The 19,374-nt window shown below is 40.3% G+C and overlaps 3 protein-coding genes across 3 annotated transcripts; 2 read left to right on the top strand and 1 right to left on the bottom strand.

Annotated features, from left to right (window-relative positions):
• The first annotated feature begins 484 nt into the window (after window positions 1-484).
• On the top strand, window positions 485-12,463 carry LOC110922157. Its single transcript, XM_022166470.2, has 3 exons — window positions 485-1,326; window positions 9,221-9,392; window positions 11,822-12,463. Exons 1-3 carry the CDS (start codon window positions 544-546, stop codon window positions 12,283-12,285), a joined length of 1,419 nt encoding a protein of 472 aa, XP_022022162.1. The 5' UTR covers window positions 485-543; the 3' UTR covers window positions 12,286-12,463.
• Window positions 6,177-7,814, bottom strand: LOC110922158 (glutathione S-transferase T3-like). The gene is made up of 2 exons (XM_022166472.2): window positions 7,052-7,814; window positions 6,177-6,967 (listed from the first exon to the last, which is right to left on the bottom strand). Exons 1-2 carry the CDS (start codon window positions 7,524-7,526, stop codon window positions 6,414-6,416), a joined length of 1,029 nt encoding a protein of 342 aa, XP_022022164.2. The 5' UTR covers window positions 7,527-7,814; the 3' UTR covers window positions 6,177-6,413.
• Window positions 12,464-13,383: 920 nt separating the features above from the next.
• Window positions 13,384-14,166, top strand: LOC110923876. Its single transcript, XM_022167931.1, has one exon. The coding sequence runs from the start codon at window positions 13,384-13,386 to the stop codon at window positions 14,164-14,166; it is 783 nt and encodes a 260-aa protein (XP_022023623.1).
• The last annotated feature ends 5,208 nt before the right edge of the window (window positions 14,167-19,374 follow it).

The following is a 19,374-nucleotide window of genomic DNA, read 5'->3' as shown; positions in this document are numbered from 1 at the left end:
CTCACCGTGTGTTACGTCAGAGAGTCTCAGCTCTTTTGGTGGTGCAACGTCTGTTAAGTGGCAGTCGACGGTATGGTTTCCCGTGTGGACATGGAGAGGTCCCGTAAGTCGGTGTTATACGCTCCGTGGAAAAACCCGGTGGGTTCTGATCCGGGGCCGGCCTCACGGTCGTGCTTGCGGTTGCCCAGTCCCAACCACCAAGTAAGTGATATCTTGACAGTCGTTGTTAAAAAAAAAAAAAAGTGATGTCGGTTGTACACTTTTTCACTACATAAAACTTATTTTGGCTTGGGTAAATGATTTGCCATCAAAGCTATAAAGCATATATACTAAACCAACTAAACACATGGTGTACCTTTGGCCCCCCATCTTATAATAAGATAAGGAAGTAGTTCAAAACATGAGTTACTATCATTTAAGATTTAACCTAACTTCTGATATTTGGTTCAAAATAGCTTCCTATAAGTAGCTTCCACTCTTAGCTTACTTTCTCACACAGTTCCTTCAACCTTTGTTCCAACCTTTATACTCACACCATAAACCATGGAAATGGGTGATGCCCCAAGACATTCTGAGAGCCAAACAAGATTGTTAGGGGGCACAGAGCAAAACTGGTGCAAAGCAGTGGCTGGTGGGACAGGGATCACAGCATTAGCTCTCCAAATTTCAAAGGAACCAAACATTCCACTTTTCAAAAAAGCCCTCCAAAAACTACAAAATGACCATCCTATCCTCAACTACATGCTACACAAAAACACCTCAACAGGTTCAACTTCTTTCATCATGAACCCTCCAATCCCTCACATCCGTCTCAACATCATGAACCAGATGAAAACATCCGAACTCCTAAAGACCCTAACGAGCCGTGACTCGAATGCAACCCTGTCCCCACTACATACGATCCTAGAGCATGAAATAAACATTAACGAGTGGACCGATATTGCAACCCGTTCATCATGCATGGGAGGGTTGCACTTATGGTTTGCTAACGTGTACACCTTACCTGACCAGAAATGGGTGCTGGTGTTGAGGTTACACGCGGGGATCTGCGATCGCACCACCGCGGTTTCGTTGCTTAAGGAGTTGAAGGAGGCGATGGTGGAGGAGGGGGGAGGGTATAAAGAGAAGGGTAACGTTGGAATAGAGGAACTTATTCCTGTTGGGAAGGCTAAGAAGACGTTTTGGGCTCATGGGAAGGACATGGTGGCATACTCGGTCAACTCACTTACGCTCACAAACTTGAAGTTTAAGGATGTGAAATCGCCTAGACGTTCAGAGGTGGTGAGACTGAAGATGAGTGCAGAAGAAACTCATAAGCTATTGGCTGTAAGTTTAACTAACTCTATCTTGTTAGTGGTTAGAATTAATATGTATGTTTAATGACTGCATAGTGCATATAGTAAGGGTTGATATTTCCAACTTCTACAAGGGTTGGTATTAGAGCCTTAAGGTTCTTACTTTCTTCTCTCTCTCAACCACCAAATTGTGGACTCTCTACTCACATCAACTCACTTGGGTGACAATTTTCTTTCTATTCTTTCTCATACTCCAAGTGTAACTCCAGTCACTGTATAGGCCTGATATCGTGCTTCTTGCCACACTGCTAAAGCCCTTGTTTTATGGGTTCTTTTTTTTTTTAAGATTATATCTTCTTATTATACCTATGTATCATCGTTTTCTCTCCATTCATAAATTAGAGAGTATGTATTAAATAGAGTTTATTGTTGTATCATAATCATTACAAGATCATCATCGTCATTATACTCAGTAAATTCCATCAATAGCAAAGTTAAGCTAGGTAGCGTATGAGGAGGGTAAGATGTAGACAACTTTACCCCTACCTCGTAGGAATAGAGATGTTCCTTCCAGTGAGACCTTCGACTCGATAGCAGTTTTGCATCAAGTCTTGGACATAAGGCACATAACACTCAGCAACAATCGGGACAAAGGCCGATTAGTGCATGTACCCCTTGTCTTTCGGCTATCGATGCCACCACATGATGCATGATTAACCGTCCACCGCTTTTATCATTATCATTAGAAGATATGATTTGAATATGTTTTCTTTAAATAATTATTTATTATACACAATAAATAATAGGCCGGGTTCAGTTTCATGCAGTGTAATATAAACTAGGATTACGACCCGCCGCAATGCGGCGGGGATTCTTTATTTATAACTAAGTCGATCTACGACCCACACGTTATGTTAAACCTGTCAAACGGGATAAAAATAGACGATGTAAAAACGTTCACCCACACACGCACGTTGCGTCGTGTTAACTCGCAAAATTTAGAACGAAACGTAAAAACGTTAAGCCAAAGACACAGCTGTGATGTGTTAAGTCACAAAATTTAGAACCAAGCATAGAGCGAAAAATTTGCGAAAAATGGAAACTATAAATGACCAAAGTTGAAAGTAAAAAAAGTTATGAGGATAGATTGCAAAAGATAAAAAATTTTGGGTTAAAAGTAAAAAAAAACAAATAGTTTTGGGTTAAAATTGAAATACTTTTGGGTGAAAAGTAAAAAAAAAAAAACATTTTTTTTGAAACCCCCCAAAGCCAACGTTACGACAACAATATGCATAACAATTTTTTCTTTGAAAACCCCCAAAGCACACCCCGCGTTGCGGCGGGGCGTAAAACGGTGTCAAATAGTACTAATGTTACACAACCGTCATCGACAACCAACACTGACTTGACCTATAATATGTGTATTGCGACGAACCTGTCAAACATTGAAAAATAGAGGTAAAAACGTTTAACCACACATGCACGTTGCGTCGTATTAACTCGAAAAATTTAGAACTATACGTAAAACGAAAATTTGTGAAAGATGAAAAGTATAAGTGACAAAAGTTGTGAAGTTAAATTGCAAATAATGAAAAGTTTTGGGTTAAAATTAAAAAAACAAATATGTAGGGTTAAAATTAGAAAAGGTACAAACCTTTGGGTTAAAACTAAAAAATCAAGTTTTTTTTTTTTTTTTTTTTTTGAAAAACTCATAAAGCACAACTTACAACTAATAATGCACAGAAAGTTTACAAACTTATATAGGTTTTAATATGTTGAACCATCCATGGGTGCACCTTTTAAGGGGCAAGGAGGTGCATCCGCCTCGTCAACAGTTAGTGGTGTGACTTTTCTGATTTTTTTGTCTGAAATTTTTAGAATTATATAGGTCCCTTCTCGCCAATTATTTTGTCTAAAATTTCTCTGCCGCTACCAAGTTTATTGTCCACAACATTTATACATATTTTCGTATTGAGTTAAAAAAACGTGAAGAACGGGGCTCTTAGTAATTTTTTATAATTGTTTTTAAATTTGAAGTGAGTTTAAAAAAAGTTTGAAACTAGTTTTTATATAAATGAAACTTGAGTCTTCATTTTTTTCTTGAATGAGAGATATTTAAACAAAAAAAAAAAAGAACAATACGTGAGGATAGAGGCGCCCCATCTGTGTTGTTCGACTTCAAAAGAAGAAGAAAAAATGTTCTGTGTTCTCAGGGGTTCTTCTTGAAGCCTTCAAATCTCTAGTTCTTTATACATATTTTCCCATCGTTATAAATATTTTGGTCTTTTGTTTGTTAAACAATATTTAGTTTTTTTATGAGTAAGAACAGGTCCTTTGAACGAATGAATATTATTTCATTGTATTTGGAGTAATTATTGTTTGACCCGGCGCAAATCAAATCGAATCAAATCGAATAACTAACACGGACATATAACCCGAAACATAACGCTAAAGAAAAAAAAGGGTTTTGTGTCCCATTACTTTCTGCACCTGTGGAACTTTTGATTAAGCTCCGCCGCTAAAACAGGCTTTTTTGATGTATTAGATTCACCATAAACAACATAATATATAACATGTTTATATGGTATTATTTAAATGCTACATCCACATGGCAAGAGTGCAACATAGCTAATTTGTCTGTTCATAGTAAATCGCCTCCCTAATAAATATATACATAACAGTTTTAGGTACTTTCATGATTTCATATGCCTAACTTATGTACTTGTTAGTTTTCTCTACCTGCAATTTATAATGTAATGAATATTGCATTTATAAACCATTATCAATTTTCATTAAAATTGCAACCACCATTTCTGAAGAAAAAGTCATTAAGTCTAGCTTTTAACTTATCTAGTCAAAATTCTGGTTCGTTTTTTTTTTTTTTTTTTTTTTTTTTTTTTGGAAACATGAAAGTAAATGTAGTAATAAAGAGTAAAACCTGCAAAATATAAATGATCCATAGGTAAAAAAGTTTTTTTTTTCTTCAACCAAAACGAACTTTCATAGGTTAAAAATTACCCACCAAAGAACATGTATGTACGCAACTATTTATATGTGGTTGATGAAAGTTGGTTAACATCAACCTAATGATCTAGTGATATGGTGTTTGATCTTCACAAAGTAGTATGGGTTCAAATCTATGTAAAGGTTCTAGTCCAACTATGAGCAAATTAGGGTTGTAGCCTGATAGTACCAATGTGTATATTAAGGTGTAGTCGCTCTAAATTGCTAAGGGTTCTGATCTCACATTCCCACTGTGAGCAAATTAGGGTATATAGGAGTATGTTAGTTCGCCATTATAAAAAGGCGGTTTTTAATTGAACAATTTTCATTTTTTTATCCAACAAAAAATTGTTAATTTATCATAGTCCTAATTAAGGGTAAGGGTTAATATTTCAATATGTTTTTTAACACCTCAACCTTGTGTATTAGAAGGATGATATAAGGCTATGGGGTATACTTTCACGCCCCTTAACTACACGTAGGCGTCACATCACCTACTTGACTCTCTTTCACTTCACCTCAAAACAAGGAAATGGTTTAACCCCACATTAATGCCCCTTAAATTAATTAAAATACATATATATATAGCATGTTGTTTGTGTATAAAGTTTGCAATGCTTGATTCCCTCACTCTCTCTCCTAGTTAACTTCTTAACATGTGAAACTTTTAATACCTCTTAACACCCTTCAGGAACGGTATAACAAGTGTTAACGGATTCCTACTAGGATTAACACCTATGGATGTTAGAGTATACCAAGTGGCCTAATATAAGAGCACCACAATAAATGTATTTTTAGACGTTTTAGAAGTCATGGAGGAAAGAGAGTAGTTGCATATATAGAGGAGATAAGAATGTAGTTTAGTTATTCGGTATGAATGCAAAACCCATATTATGGGGGGGGGGGGGGGGAGAGGATGTGGTTATTTAGATGAAAATTTGGTATGTGAGTGAAGGAAGAAAGAGAAAGGTGCGTCACACGTAGGGATGAGCATTTGGTATCGGGTATCGAATTGGGTATATTCGGTACCGGTAGTCCGATACCCACTTTTCCCGTTTTTCGGTATCGGTACTGCTATTTACAGGTAAAACACCGATAAATACTGGTACCGTACCGGTTCGATATCGAACGGGTACCGTGCTCATCCGTAGTCACATGCCAACATGTCGTTTTTCACTCCCTCATTATCGGGATGCTCTAAGGCCAAAGGGTGTGGGGGTCATGGTTGGAACATGATTTGCCACGTAGGAACACGAATGGAATACTACACCACCTCTCTCAATGATTCATGGTGATTGGCATGGATTAAACCAGATTACCAAGGGTCACCTTTTGAGACAAAAATATATTAAAAAAAATAAAGGGGATAGTGGTTTGGGTTATGACCACACTCTTAAGGTAATGGTTTTGGATAGTGGATTAAAGGTGAGTGACATGACGCCTATGTGAAGGGTCATGGTTATCATGACCACACCCATTAGCCTAATTTTTTCAATAAATTGTTGCACATCATGGATGTGACAAGTGTAAAAAGGGTTCCGTATAAAGAGCGATGAATCATTAAGACTAGTGGGTATGGTTTGGCTCATCCCCACGGGGATGAGCCTCCACGTAGGCGCCACGTAGACGGCTCGTGGGGGATGAGCCAAATGAGGGATGGAGGGGGATGGAGGATGGGGCCCCACCTCATTATTTTATAATTTTCTATTGTTTAATTTAATAACCAAGGTAATTAAAAGTTTATAAAATTTAAAAAACACCACATCAAACAACATAAATAATTTCATTCCATAAAAAAAAAAATTACATTCCCTAAAAAAAAAGAAACCGAAAAAAAAAAAAATTACATTTCCTAAAAAATAAAAAAGAAACCGAAAATAAAAAATAAAAAAAAATTACGTTTCCTAATGCCTACGACGTCCATTTTTTTTTCACCTCTTCCTTCATCCTCCGATAAACCTCACGTTCATCCTCCGGAACCGAGTCGAGATCCAACCGCATAATCCTAAAATCTTCCGCTCGAGCATAGTCGGACGACACGGTTTTCTTGTGACTATACTTTTCGGTCGCGAACTCTTTGAACGAACGGAATTCGTTTATCAAGTCGTCCATTTTTTACGATGCCTTCTCGCCTCTTCCTCCACTCGAGCCGCCACCTCCACTCGAGCCGGACACTTTTCGCTTTGCGGCCGCTTCTTTTTTTGCTTTGTCCCTCCCGGTGGGACGTTCCGACTCGTGAATGGGCAACGCATCCTCGTCATCTTCCGGGTCGTCGTTTATGTCAATTTGACATCGAGCGGTGGAGCCTCCCGCACTATAGCTTCCGGACTCGGAAGTTTTAGTGCGTTTGGCCGTTGCGACCTCATTTGGAACCGGCTTCCATTTTTGATCTTTCCTTACAACGTTCCATGCTCGGAAGTGCGGGAAAGGCGTTGGATTTTGGGAGTCCCACTTGGCGATAGCAAGGTTAAGAATATCTTGCTCGTTACTCCCGCTTGGAGGATTAAGGTAAATTTGGTTATAAATCGCGTTAAAGTTGTTGATGACCTTGATCATTTTACGCCACTTGCCCGAGACGGCTTCGACATCACGAGCCTCCCCATGCTCCATAATCGCGTTAAACCTATCCGTTGTCTTCTTCCAAAAACTACTACCCGTTTGGTTGTTTCCTAAAATTTTAAAAATAGTGCATTAGTAAAAAAAAAATTAAATTTTATAAAAAAAATAGAAACCGAAAAAAAAAAAAATTATACCGACTATCGGGCAATTAGAGGCCTTAGTAAACGCCATAGCTAGCGCCTCCTCTTCTACTTTCGTCCATTGCCTCGCCTTTGCTCTCGGTTTTTGCGCGGTTTCGGGTTCAACCATCTTTCCCTTACCTTTCTTTTTTTTGCGCGTGAGCTCTTGCGGTGGTGATTCGGGGACGACTTCTTCATCATCATCTTCAAGTTGAACCGGGGGTTGCGATTGGGATTGTAGTTGTTCAAACGTGTTGCGTTGCATGATTTGTTGGAGCGCTTGATATTGTTGAACTTGTTGTAGTTGAGACATTTGTGAGAAGGCGTTGGGTGTTTGTTGGAAACCCGAAAACGGAAATGGCGAAGCCCCCCACGAAGGATCCATAGTCGGAGTGTAAGCGGGACTAGAAAAAAAATTAGGTTGGTTCGGATTTGGATTATTCGGGTTGGGGTTGTTCGGGTTGGGGTTGTTTGGGTTGAATGGATTCATGTTTGGGAGAGAATGGTATAAAAAATATAGAGTTTTTTTTATAAAAAAGGATGAGAAATGGAGAAGAATGGGAGTAGAATGAGAGAAATTGGTTTAAAAAAGGTGTGGGATTATGGTATTTATTTAAAAGGAAATTGATTTTTTTTTTTTTTATTAAACTAGCCGTTTAATAACGGTCGGATTTTTTGAATGAGGCTCGGCCCACCCGGCTGTGGGTGGCCGATGTTGATGGAAGCCGGACCAGGGGGGCGGTGTGGGGGTCCGGCGCCGGGCCAAGCCGGCCCCCATACCCACTAGTCTAAGGGGTACTATTAACTAGAAGGATAATGTTGTGACATTAAAGCACCTGCAATGGGTGTGTTTTTTGGTGTCACATGGCAAATGCCTAACCAATGAGAGAGTTTTTCTCTCTTGCTCAATATTTATCTCTTTTTTTTTTTTGAACGGCCAACAAACTCAATCCCGAGCACTCTCGGGGCACCCACTGGACAAACGGAGTACTCCGAGAGTAACCCGAGTCCACCACCAATTCCGGGGAAAACCCGGTAACCCACCCGCCCGTAGGCACGACAGTGAAAGTACCGGTAAAACCCGTTTGGCTCAAGGATCCAACCCAGGTTTCCCTGGGTCTCCTATCATTGCCCACCAGTGCCTCACTCTGCACCAAGTGGGAGTCGAACCTGCATCTCTCAAGAGAAATGCAAGCCCTCCACCACTTGATCTAGATCTCTCATTTCTCTTCTTTCCCCTTCTCACACCACCATTTTTACTCGTTTTTCAACAAAAACTAATTCACAATCTCTTTCCTCCACCTCAACAGTTCCTTTTCTATATGTAACTAAAAATGGGTAAAAACACCCTTATTTGGACGCTCCGATGAGGCTTAACTTTAATTTGGAATAAGTGTTTAAATATTTTTAGTGTTTCGATATTTCTTGGTGTTGTAGCACCCAGGTTGTGCGAACTTCAACTATGTTTTTTTGCATGTGGTTCTTGGTCGGTAGGGTAGCGTGTACTTGGCCGATAAGAGTATTTATAATTGTGGTAACCCACAATTGTAAATTGTACAAATGTGGGTCAAGCACGTGGTTTTCCTTAAGATCATCCACAATACTTCATTCTTGGGTATTTCTGTAGGAGATAGACGGTGAAGTGAAGAAGAGAGAGGGTTATGAAATTCATATGTGGACAAGGCTATATGTTGTGGTTTAACTAAAAGGTGTACTAACGCTATGTCACGCCACTGTCACGTAGGCAGTGGGCTTTAACTAATCCAAACTTTAACAACGTTTGTTGTGGCTTAACTAAAAAATTAAATAAAAGAAAAATAATTAATGTGTTTGTATTTGTGTGCATGTGATTAGTGGATGGTAGTAGACCCCACCACCTTTTGTGTTAATAGGATGCCTCCCCCTTTAGCACCCCCTTTAACCATCATGTTTTGGTGTTTGGTGCTGGTATTGGATGAGGTGGCACAGGGCACCACCCCACAACAACCAGCCTAAGAATGAGTATGTGAGGCGCTAAAGGACAAAGGAGAGACAAAGAGAATTGTTTTTAAGGAGATTAAAAGGTTGTGAGTGTGTAAGAGAGAAAAATAATAGTGTGAGCGCCACTAAACCTAATTATTGGGTTACTTTCCCCACGACTTAATTATATTGCTTTCTAATTTTACATAGTTGTCCATTTGACAGGGATGCAAGTTAAGAGGAATTAAATTGTGCGGAGCTTTGGTTGCTGCTACATTACTTGCAGCCTATTCCTCCAAGCGACGCCCTAGTAACAGCAATCGAAAGAAGTATGGAGTGGTCTTCCTAAATGATTGTCGCCCATATCTCCAACCATCTCTATCCACCCATGAATTTGGTAAGTTGATTTTGATAAATACGTATTATGCCACATAGTGTTTTATGTAAAAGAAAATTAAAACACTATGTAAAAATAAATTACTACATCGATACATAAATAAATTTGTAAGCATATTAAAATCATACAAGTTTACATTAATTATAAAGGAATTTTGGGGTTTCGACATAGATCATCTGTAACTAAAAATCCCTTAAACTAATCGTTATTAGATGATGCCCATAGCTATAAACTAAATAGATAGTAAGGCCACCCAGTGTGGTCTCTCGCCCCTGCCAAATCAGCCTCCATGACACCCCTCTCCCCATTTCCTAGGCGCTATGGAAGGGGCTCCATCTCTTTAACGAGTGCCAAAGGATTATGCATGTAGGCCCATTCTTTCCCACCAATCAGATTTTTCTTTTTTTGATTTCCTTTTTCTTTTATATTTAACGAGTGCCAAAGGATTATGCATGTAAGCCCATTCTTTCCCACCAATCAGATTTTCCTTTTTTTTGATTTCCTTTTTCTTTTATATTGTTTAAAGAGGGCTTTAAAGGAGCATTATCTCACACCGTGTAAGTTAACGATAAAGCCACTCGCTTATGTGGCGCATACTTGATGCTGACGAGGCATTATAAAGCCCCTAGAGGCTTTATACCACACCACTCAACCTAATAACCGTTTAAAACTCGACAGTATTGTACCAAAAGTGGCACACGACTAGTCTTCACAAGCTCTTCAATAAATACCTTTACATATGTTTGTCGAACATTGTAAGAACAAGCATATGGTTGCTTTTAATGAACTGACTTCAACTGTTTGAAATTAATTTACGCAGAAAACTTTTCATTGAATGAGAGACATGAATTCTCGACGGGTTGTTGGACATTAATATTTAGGAATAATAGATTTTAGTAATCCCAGCTATTGACTGTTGGTCGGCAACTGTTCCAACTTTAAAAATTACCACTGGCGGTCCCATCTTTTCATATATTGTCCTTCAATGGACCCTGACTAACAGAACCCTAACGCCCAAGGGCGGACCCAAGCCCAACCCAAGGTGGGCGGGCGCACCCCCGGGGAAAAAAAATTTAATGCTAAGTTCCGCCGAAAATCTCGTCCGCACCCCTTGGAATTTTTCGACCGCACCCCTTAGGTAAAAAGTGTTATCAATTTATATTTTAAATTTTTTTAGTAAACTCTTATTTTTAAAAAAAAAAAAATATTACCTAAATTATAAAACTTTTAATACCTAACTAACTAAACCCAAATACTCATACATTTACCCACTTATAATTCCTAACTAGCTAGCCCACTAAGTCTTAGCCCATTAACCAAACCCAACAATATTTCAAACTACAACAAAATAATTAAAGCCCAAAACATTATGTTATGGAGCGATGAACTTATGTTATATAGAGAAAGAATTGCTTAAGAAATTAGTTTTAGATGATATTTTGGATAGATTTTCAAAAAAATGAAAACCCGTAGGGCGTCGACATTTTAATTATGTTTGTAACAAGGTTTGACATGTTTTTGATGATTATATAAATTTAGTTTGATGTTCGTTTGTTTTACATGACCCGACCCGATACGAACAGATTTTTTACATATATACCTAGGGGCCTAAAATTTTTAAAAATGTTCCGCACCCCCATGGAAAAATTCTTGGGTCCGCCACTGCTAACGCCGTTAGTCTTCGGTCGCTGGAAAAACGTTTTTGGTCGGAAAAAGGTTCCTAAAGGTCCGATTTATGGTTACAAACAGATTTGGGACGAAAACTTTGAGTTTTGCGGCTAAAAAGTTGAGTTTTCCGGCGAAAATTGAGTTTTTCCGGCGACCTTAATAATTGGGGTTTTTTACTAGAAAAGGTTCCTAAAGGTGCGTAATAAGGTTACAAAGAGGTTTGAGGCGAAAAGGTTGAGCTTTCCAGCCAAAGTGGAGTTTCCCGGCCAAAAACGTTTTTCCGGCGACCGGAGGCTAACAACGTTAGGGTTCTGTTAGTCAGGGTCAATTGAAGGCCAATATGTGAAAAGATGGGACCGCCAGTAAGAAATTTTGAAGTTGAGATCATTGCCGACCAACGGATAATAACTGAGATTATTAAAATCCATTATTCCATATTAATGAAAAGTTTTAAGTTTGATACGTTTTATGCTTTTTGGTGTGATTTTAGTTTTATTTTTTCATATTAAAAGACTTCAGAAATATCATCAAGAAAAAATCAATTGTGTATCACACATGACACATAATTCAACAATAAAATATGTAAGAATCTAAGTTAAAAAGTTTAGGTTATAAAACCTTTCATACATAGGAGTGTCTTCTAGCTTGACAGAACATAGTTTTTTTACGATAACAGAAAGTGCAAAATGCATTATTCAACTTTTGTGATCTTAAAATTTTTCGAAAAGATAAGAAATTTGTTGAAATGCAACGTCTTTTAGGTTTTTATCACTCCGCAATCTCAACTAGTCAAGAAGTGAAAGGAGAAGAAACCCTATGGTACTTGGCAACTAAAGTGTACATGACTTTTGAAAACTCAAAGAACAACAGTAAGCATTTCTCAGACATGGCTGACTTGAACTTTCTCATGTCCAAAGCCATAGAAAATCCTAGTTTAACACCTTCATCTTCCTTGAGATCTTCATTGGTAAGCGCCTTCGAAGATCCCATAACTGAGAACTCTAGCGACCATGAACGTGAACTTGGACTAGATGACTATATTGGGTGCGCCTCAGCTCACGGAATAGGTCCATCTATTGGTCTTTTTGATACCGTAAGAGATGGACAGTTGGACTGCGCTTGTGTTTACCCCGCACCTCTACATTCAAGAGAACAGATGCAAGAACTGATTGCTAAAATGAAGACCATTCTTCTTGAGAGTCTTAAAATGGAAGGGAAAGCTTGAAACTTAAGAGTTGCATTTTTAATACTATAATTTGTGACCTGTTTTACTATTGAATTTGAACTGTGTTACTATTAAATTTGTCCAAGATATGTGACAATCTTGATAAGTGCATTGATCTTTAATGTATCATTACCTTGCATGATTACATGCAAATTAATTGGAATTGAACTTCACTTTATCCTTTTATGTTTGGGGTTTGCTATATCTTTTTTGATAATCTACTGCCGGGTTAATTACTGTTGATATATGATTTAAGTTTGTTTTTTTTTTCTGAAAAGTTCTGCGCAGGCTCTTCTGTCTGCGTCGCGCAGACGACGCGCAGACATTGTCACGCGCAGACTATTTGTTTTTCCGAAGACGTTTCATTAAAAACATCTGCGCGAGCTCTTCTTGGTGCAGACTTATCCCAACCACTTCTAAGATCTTCAAAGGTCTGCAGAGGGTTAAACACCACCACTCACCACCACCATCCATCACCACCACCCACTACCGTCCATCACCACCACCACCACCGTCCACCACCCACTACCGTCCATCACCACCACCACCCACCACCATCGTCTACCACCATCACCACCACCACCCACCCACCCACCCACTACCACCGTCTACCATCATCATCACCACCACCACCCACCACCACCGTCTGTAGACCACCACCTGTTTATTTTAGAAGTTTGTGTACGTTAAAAAAACAAACAACATTCTTCTTGCAAACTGTTGAGGTTTGATCCATCTCTTCTTCTACAGATGTCTGCAGATGTAGTCCGTAAACTGCAGACATTTTACCTCTTAAAAGTCAAATTAAATGCGTATATAGCAATTTGATATAATGGAATATCCCTTATGTAAATATAGATATGATCATGTTATTATCTCTGTATTTATTTATTCCGTAAAATAAGGGATTGTATCTTGTATTTATATTGAGGTATCAATGAAAGAGAATTCCAATTGAGCCATAATATTATTCATGGTATCAAGAGCCTAACCTTACTTTTTTCGCCCCCCCCCCTCTCTCGCCGTTCTCTTTCTTCGTCCGGCCTCTCTCGCCGTTTTTTTTCTTTCTTCGTCCGGCCTCTCTCTCATCGGCCGGTCATGTCTCACACACCCATTCACCCGGTGGTCACCGTCAACAACATCAAGAATTTTATTCCTTTGATTCTTGATAGCCAAACCGAACACTACAACACATGGGCTGAGCTATTCATTCTCCATCGCAAAGCCTATGATGTGTTGGACCACTTGAAACCCCGTGTCACTGCCACATCTTCTTCAACCGAAACAGCAAAAGATAAAGACAAAGAACAACCTCCCAAGCATGCCTATCTTGAGTCATGGGAACGCATAGACTCCATTGTTCTACAATGGATCTATGCTACCATCTCTCAGGACCTCATGCACACGATTATGATCACTAATACCACTGCATATGACGCTTGGTGTCGACTCAAGAATCTCTTTCTCGACAATCAAGCGGCCCGCACCATCACCATACAAAACAAAATTTTCAACGCCCGTCTTGAGCAATTCTCTACCATGACCGAATATTGTCAACACATGAAACTGCTTCATGACCAACTTACCAGTCTCGGGTCGACTGTCTCCGAGAACCAGCTTGTTCTACAAATACTCACTGGATTAACGGATCAATACGAGAACATCTCACTCATATTACCGCAGACACAGCCGCTTCCGGATTTTTTCAAAACAAGATCTCGTCTTTGCCAAGTTGAAGAACGGAAAAACGCTCAAGCCAAGTTGTCGGCTCAGTCAGCCGGAACCGCTCTTCATGCCTCCACGGATCAACCCGCTCGTGCTCAAACCGACACTCGCACTTATATCTGGTTTGATAACTCCTCCGAACGTGGTCGCGGCTGAGGCCATGGTCGAGGTCGTGGCCGCGGCCGATCATCCTACGGCCGTGGACGCAACTAATAGCCCAACTATTACCCGCCATACTTCTGGCCGCCCCCTCCACCACAAACGTGGGCCGGTTATCCCTCTCAACAGTCCGCACAAACTTGGGCCCAATGGGCTCCCCCTCCTTGCCCATATCCCTCTAATCCTAGCCCATCCCATGTTACTCCTTCACCACAGCCGAACTCGGCCCAAGGAATTTTAGGCCCAAAGCCAGCTGATCAACCTGCGGCCCAGAACTACATGACTGGCTATTCCCCGGCCGATATTGCTCAAGCACTCTACAACTTAGCGCTGCACAACAATGATTCATCATGGACCATGGACACCGGTGCGTCAGGTACGATGTCTCCTCAATTTGATAAGTTCCAATCTATTTTTAATTCTGGCATTATTCGCAACATCATTGTTGGCAATGGCACAACCATTCCGGTACACGGACAAGGCAACATCACCCTTCCCCCACCTTTGCCACCTTTTAAACTCAATAATGTCTTATACGCACCTAACCTAGTTAAAAACCTTATATATGTTCGTCGTTTTACAACTGATAATCAATTATCTGTTGAATTTGATCCATTTGGTTTTACTGTGAAGGACCTCTGGACCAGGAAACCCATCCTACGGTGCAATAACTCGGGGGATCTCTACACTCTCAACCCGTCCAACATCACCAATCTCACTAATGCTTCCACTTACGCTGCTATATCTCAAGACATTTGGCATCAAAGACTTGGTCACCCAGGCCCAGCAAATTTACAAAATTTAAAAACTTCTCATTCAATTTCTTGTGGATCTTTAAATAATAATGTTTGCACTTCGTGTATTTTTAGAAAACACACCAGACTTCCGTTTATTGCATCTAATACCAGTACCCTTAAACCATTTGATATTATTCATAGTGATGTTTGGACATCCCCCATCCTTTCTAACGGGGGTCATCGTTATTATGTATTATTCTTGGATGATTACACTATTTTTTTATGGACATGCCCCATTGCTCACAAATCCGATGTTTTTACAATGTTCACAACCTTTAATACTTTTATTCAAACCCAATTTGGCACCAAAATCAAACAATTCCAATGTGATAACGGACGGGAGTATGCAAACCACCAATTTCAAACTTTTTGCAAAAACCAAGGCATGCACTTCCGTTTTTCGTGCCCTCATACGTCCTCACAAAATGTTAAAGCCGAACGAAAAATACGAACAATCAATAACCTTATACGTACCTTATTGGCTCACTCATCCATACCAACCAATTTTTGGCATCATGCCCTCGAAACCGCTACCTACCTTTTAAATATTATACCCACCAAAATTCATAATTTTCAAACCCCCACCCAACGTCTATATCACTGTCTTCCCACCTATGAACACCTTCGTGTGTTCGGGTACATTTGCTATCCCCTTATTCCTCACACAACTATTCACAAACTAGCCTACCGTTCCTACCCTTGTGTGTTTCTTGGTTACCCCTCGAATCACCGTGGATACAAATGCCTTGATCTAAAGACCCGAAAAATAACAATTAATCGACACGTTCTTTTTGATGAAACCGTTTTCCCATTCCACAAATCTCACAAACAAACACCAACAACCTATCAATTTCTTGATGACCATATAAATCCATATTTTCAGCTCACCCATTCGAGCCTCCCTCATGACCCACCTGACCCTCCTAACCCATCGCATAATCCCACCCCACCCTCTTCTCCTCAGTCAACTACCCACACACCTCACTCCCCTACGGCCCCTTTCTTCGGCCCACTCTCACTCCCACACCAACACTTCCCCTACAGCCCACTTCCCCATGCCTACCTCCCCTCCGGCCCAATCCCCAGCCCATACTCACTCATTGGCCCAACCTGATCCCTTAACTGCCACCTCTCAAGACTCGCCCCCCACTCCAAACACCCCACTGCCTAACCCGTCACCCGACCCCATCTCACCACCTCCAAACCCCGGCCTAATTCCGAACCCTCCACCTCTACCCCCTACTCGTACCATACATACCCGTGCTATGTCAGGTATATATAAACCGAAACAAATTTTTAACCTTTCCACATCTACTATCGTACCGATACCCAAAACTCCCAAAGATGCCTTGTCTAACCCGGAATGGTTTAATGCCATGCATACCGAATTTAATGCCTTAATTAAAAACAAGACTTGGGATCTTGTTCCGAGACATCTTGACATGCATATCATTCGTAGTATGTGGCTCTTTCGCCACAAATACAGGTCCGATGGTACACTCGAGAGGTACAAGGCACGCCTTGTCCGTGATGGTAGAAATCAGGAGGTGGGTGTTGATTGTGGGGAAATTTTTAGTCCGGTTGTTAAACCGGCTACGATTCGGACAGTTTTAACATTGGCCCTAACACAGTCGTGGTCTATTCACCAGTTGGATGTCACTAACGCGTTTTTACATGGAAATCTAACCGAGACTGTGTACATGTATCAACCGATGGGATTTCGAGACCGAGACTATCCTGATCATGTGTGTCTTCTTAAAAAGTCACTTTATGGGCTTAAACAAGCACCAAGGGCGTGGTACCAACGATTTACAGATTTCATTACATCCATGGGGTTCACACAAAGCGGATGTGACAACTCTCTTTTCACTTATCATCATGGCGGTGACATTGCATATCTATTGATATATGTAGATGATATTATTCTCACCACTTCATCCGATTCACTACGTGTTAGACTAATAGGCAGCCTCGCGGCTGAATTTGCCATGAAAGATCTTGGACCACTCAGCTACTTCTTGGGTATTACAGTTTCTCGTACCGGTAATAAGATGTTTCTCTCGCAACACTCTTACGCTTTGGACATTGTCAACCCTGCGGGTATGTCTACTTGTAACCCGGTCGCCACCCCTGTTGATACAAAACCAAAGCTTGGTGCTCAATCTAGCGCTCCGTTTGATGACCCCACATTATATCGTAGCCTTGCGGGTGCACTTCAGTATCTCACATTCACTAGGCCCGATATCAGTTATGCCGTTCAACAAATATGTATTCATATGCATAATCCTAACATTGAACACTGGCAGGCATTGAAGCGTATTATCCGTTACATACGCGGCACAACAACATATGGTCTTTCTCTATCTCCGTGTGCGGCTAGCTCTCTCCGGGCTTATACCGATGCTGATTGGGCGGGCTGTCCGGATACACGTCGCTCTACCTCAGGATATTGTGTCTATATGGGACAAAATCTACTGTCCTGGTCATCGAAGCGACAGTCTACCATTTCTCGCTCCAGCGCTGAAGCATAATACCAAGCAGTCGCCAATGTCGTTACTGAAGTTTGCTGGCTTCGTAACCTCCTTCTCGAGTTACGTCGACCCCTCTCCACCGCCACTTTAGTATATTGCGACAATATAAGTGCTATCTACTTATCTAGTAATCCGGTTCAGCATCAACGAACCAAGCACATAGAACTTGATATTCATTTTGTGCGTGAACATGTTCAACGTGGTACCATACGGATACTTCACACGCCTACTCGTTTACAGATTGCTGACATCTTCACCAAAGGCTTACCTCGAGTATTATTTGATGATTTCCGTTCCAGTCTCAACATTCGCCCACCTCTTGCTTCGACTGCGGGGGTGTAATGGAATATCCCTTGTGTAAATATAGATATAATCATGTTATTATCTTTGTATTTATTTATTCCCTAAAATAAGGGATTGTATCTTGTATTTATATTGAGGTATCAATGAAAGAGAATTCCAATTGAGCCATAATATTCTTCAGGATACAAGAAAATGGGCTAGAAAGTGGGCCTACTTGTTATTGATCTATCATCTATTTAGGATCATGGCTAAAAATATAGGTTGTTTGCTGAATCTTGTACCCAAATTCGGTTAAATTTTTTATAGATTTCCCCTAATTTATAAATTTTCTATTTCACTTTATTTTTATTTGTAAAACCACATAATTGTGAGTTCCATGCATTTACGTGTTTAATTAATTATATTATGTGATTAAGATCAAATTCATCCAGTAAAATGCATAAATATGATTATTTGAAAGTGGCACATTGATTATATGTGTAGCAAGTTTTATTAGGTCAGGGGGTGTGGTATAAAGCGCCTCGCCACATAAGCGCCGTTAACGCCCTGTAGCGCCCCATAGCCACCCCCTGGGCGCTAAAGGGGGGCGCTATGGGGAGGGCTCCTGTCACCCCAACCGATGGCGGAATCATCGGGGCGCGGCATTAGGCGAATCAGATTGCTCAAGAGATTCCATAACAACTAAATTGCGACAATATTTAGTGTGTTCATTATCCCATACTAATAAACAAATACAATCACATAAGCTGTCACGAATTTCATGTTCCCTCAAACAATACAAATCCGACAACCCAGATTTTAGGTGCGCTTCTAGACTTCCTAGCTTGATTTGTTGTAGACTGCGACTAAACCTGCAACATACGTTAAAACAACGTCAATACAAAAGTATTGGTGAGTATACAAGTTTGATAGAGTAGCGTAAATAGTTAAAAGTGCTGCGAATTACCAAATACATAAACGAGATATCTCAACATATAAGACCGATACTACCCGCTAAGTCACTCGAGCTGCGATTGCGATTGCATTTCATCCTAACTAGACCCCATCAAGTACTATACTAGTTAAGGTGGGACCTTGCGAGTATAAGTCCTAACACGTATGTAGCTAGCATCACGTGTAAATATGCATAACAGTTATTCGCAAGTGATAAACAGTTTAATTGTATAATTCGTTTTGATAAGTTGATTTGATAAGAACGTATGTTACACCCAAAATGCGATAAAAAGGGTTCGAGTATACTCACAGTCGGTGTTCGGCAAGTAAACACAACTTGGTTGGATTAAAGGAAGCGCGTCTGAGTTAGCCTGATTATAGATTGATAGCGTAAGCGTTGAAAAGTGCGTTAAACGATGGCGGGTGAACCAAGAGTCGAATGGTAATCCGATCGGATGGCTATCCGATGGGATGGCCATTCGATTGGATTGACATTCGTTTGGTAAGGATGTGTTTGTGTATGATGGCTTTGAAGTTTTCATTGTAGCATTTTGAAAACAGAGAAGTATCTCTACCTTTCAGGTCGTCAATTGAACGGACGTTCAATCGGATAGCGATCCGATTGGCAGGACACTTAGTGA

Source organism: Helianthus annuus, chromosome 17 (assembly GCF_002127325.2).
Source record: "Helianthus annuus cultivar XRQ/B chromosome 17, HanXRQr2.0-SUNRISE, whole genome shotgun sequence".
Taxonomy (NCBI): domain Eukaryota; kingdom Viridiplantae; phylum Streptophyta; class Magnoliopsida; order Asterales; family Asteraceae; genus Helianthus; species Helianthus annuus.
The sequence above is the reverse complement of the archived record's forward strand: the minus strand, read 5'-3'. Positions and strand labels throughout refer to the sequence as shown.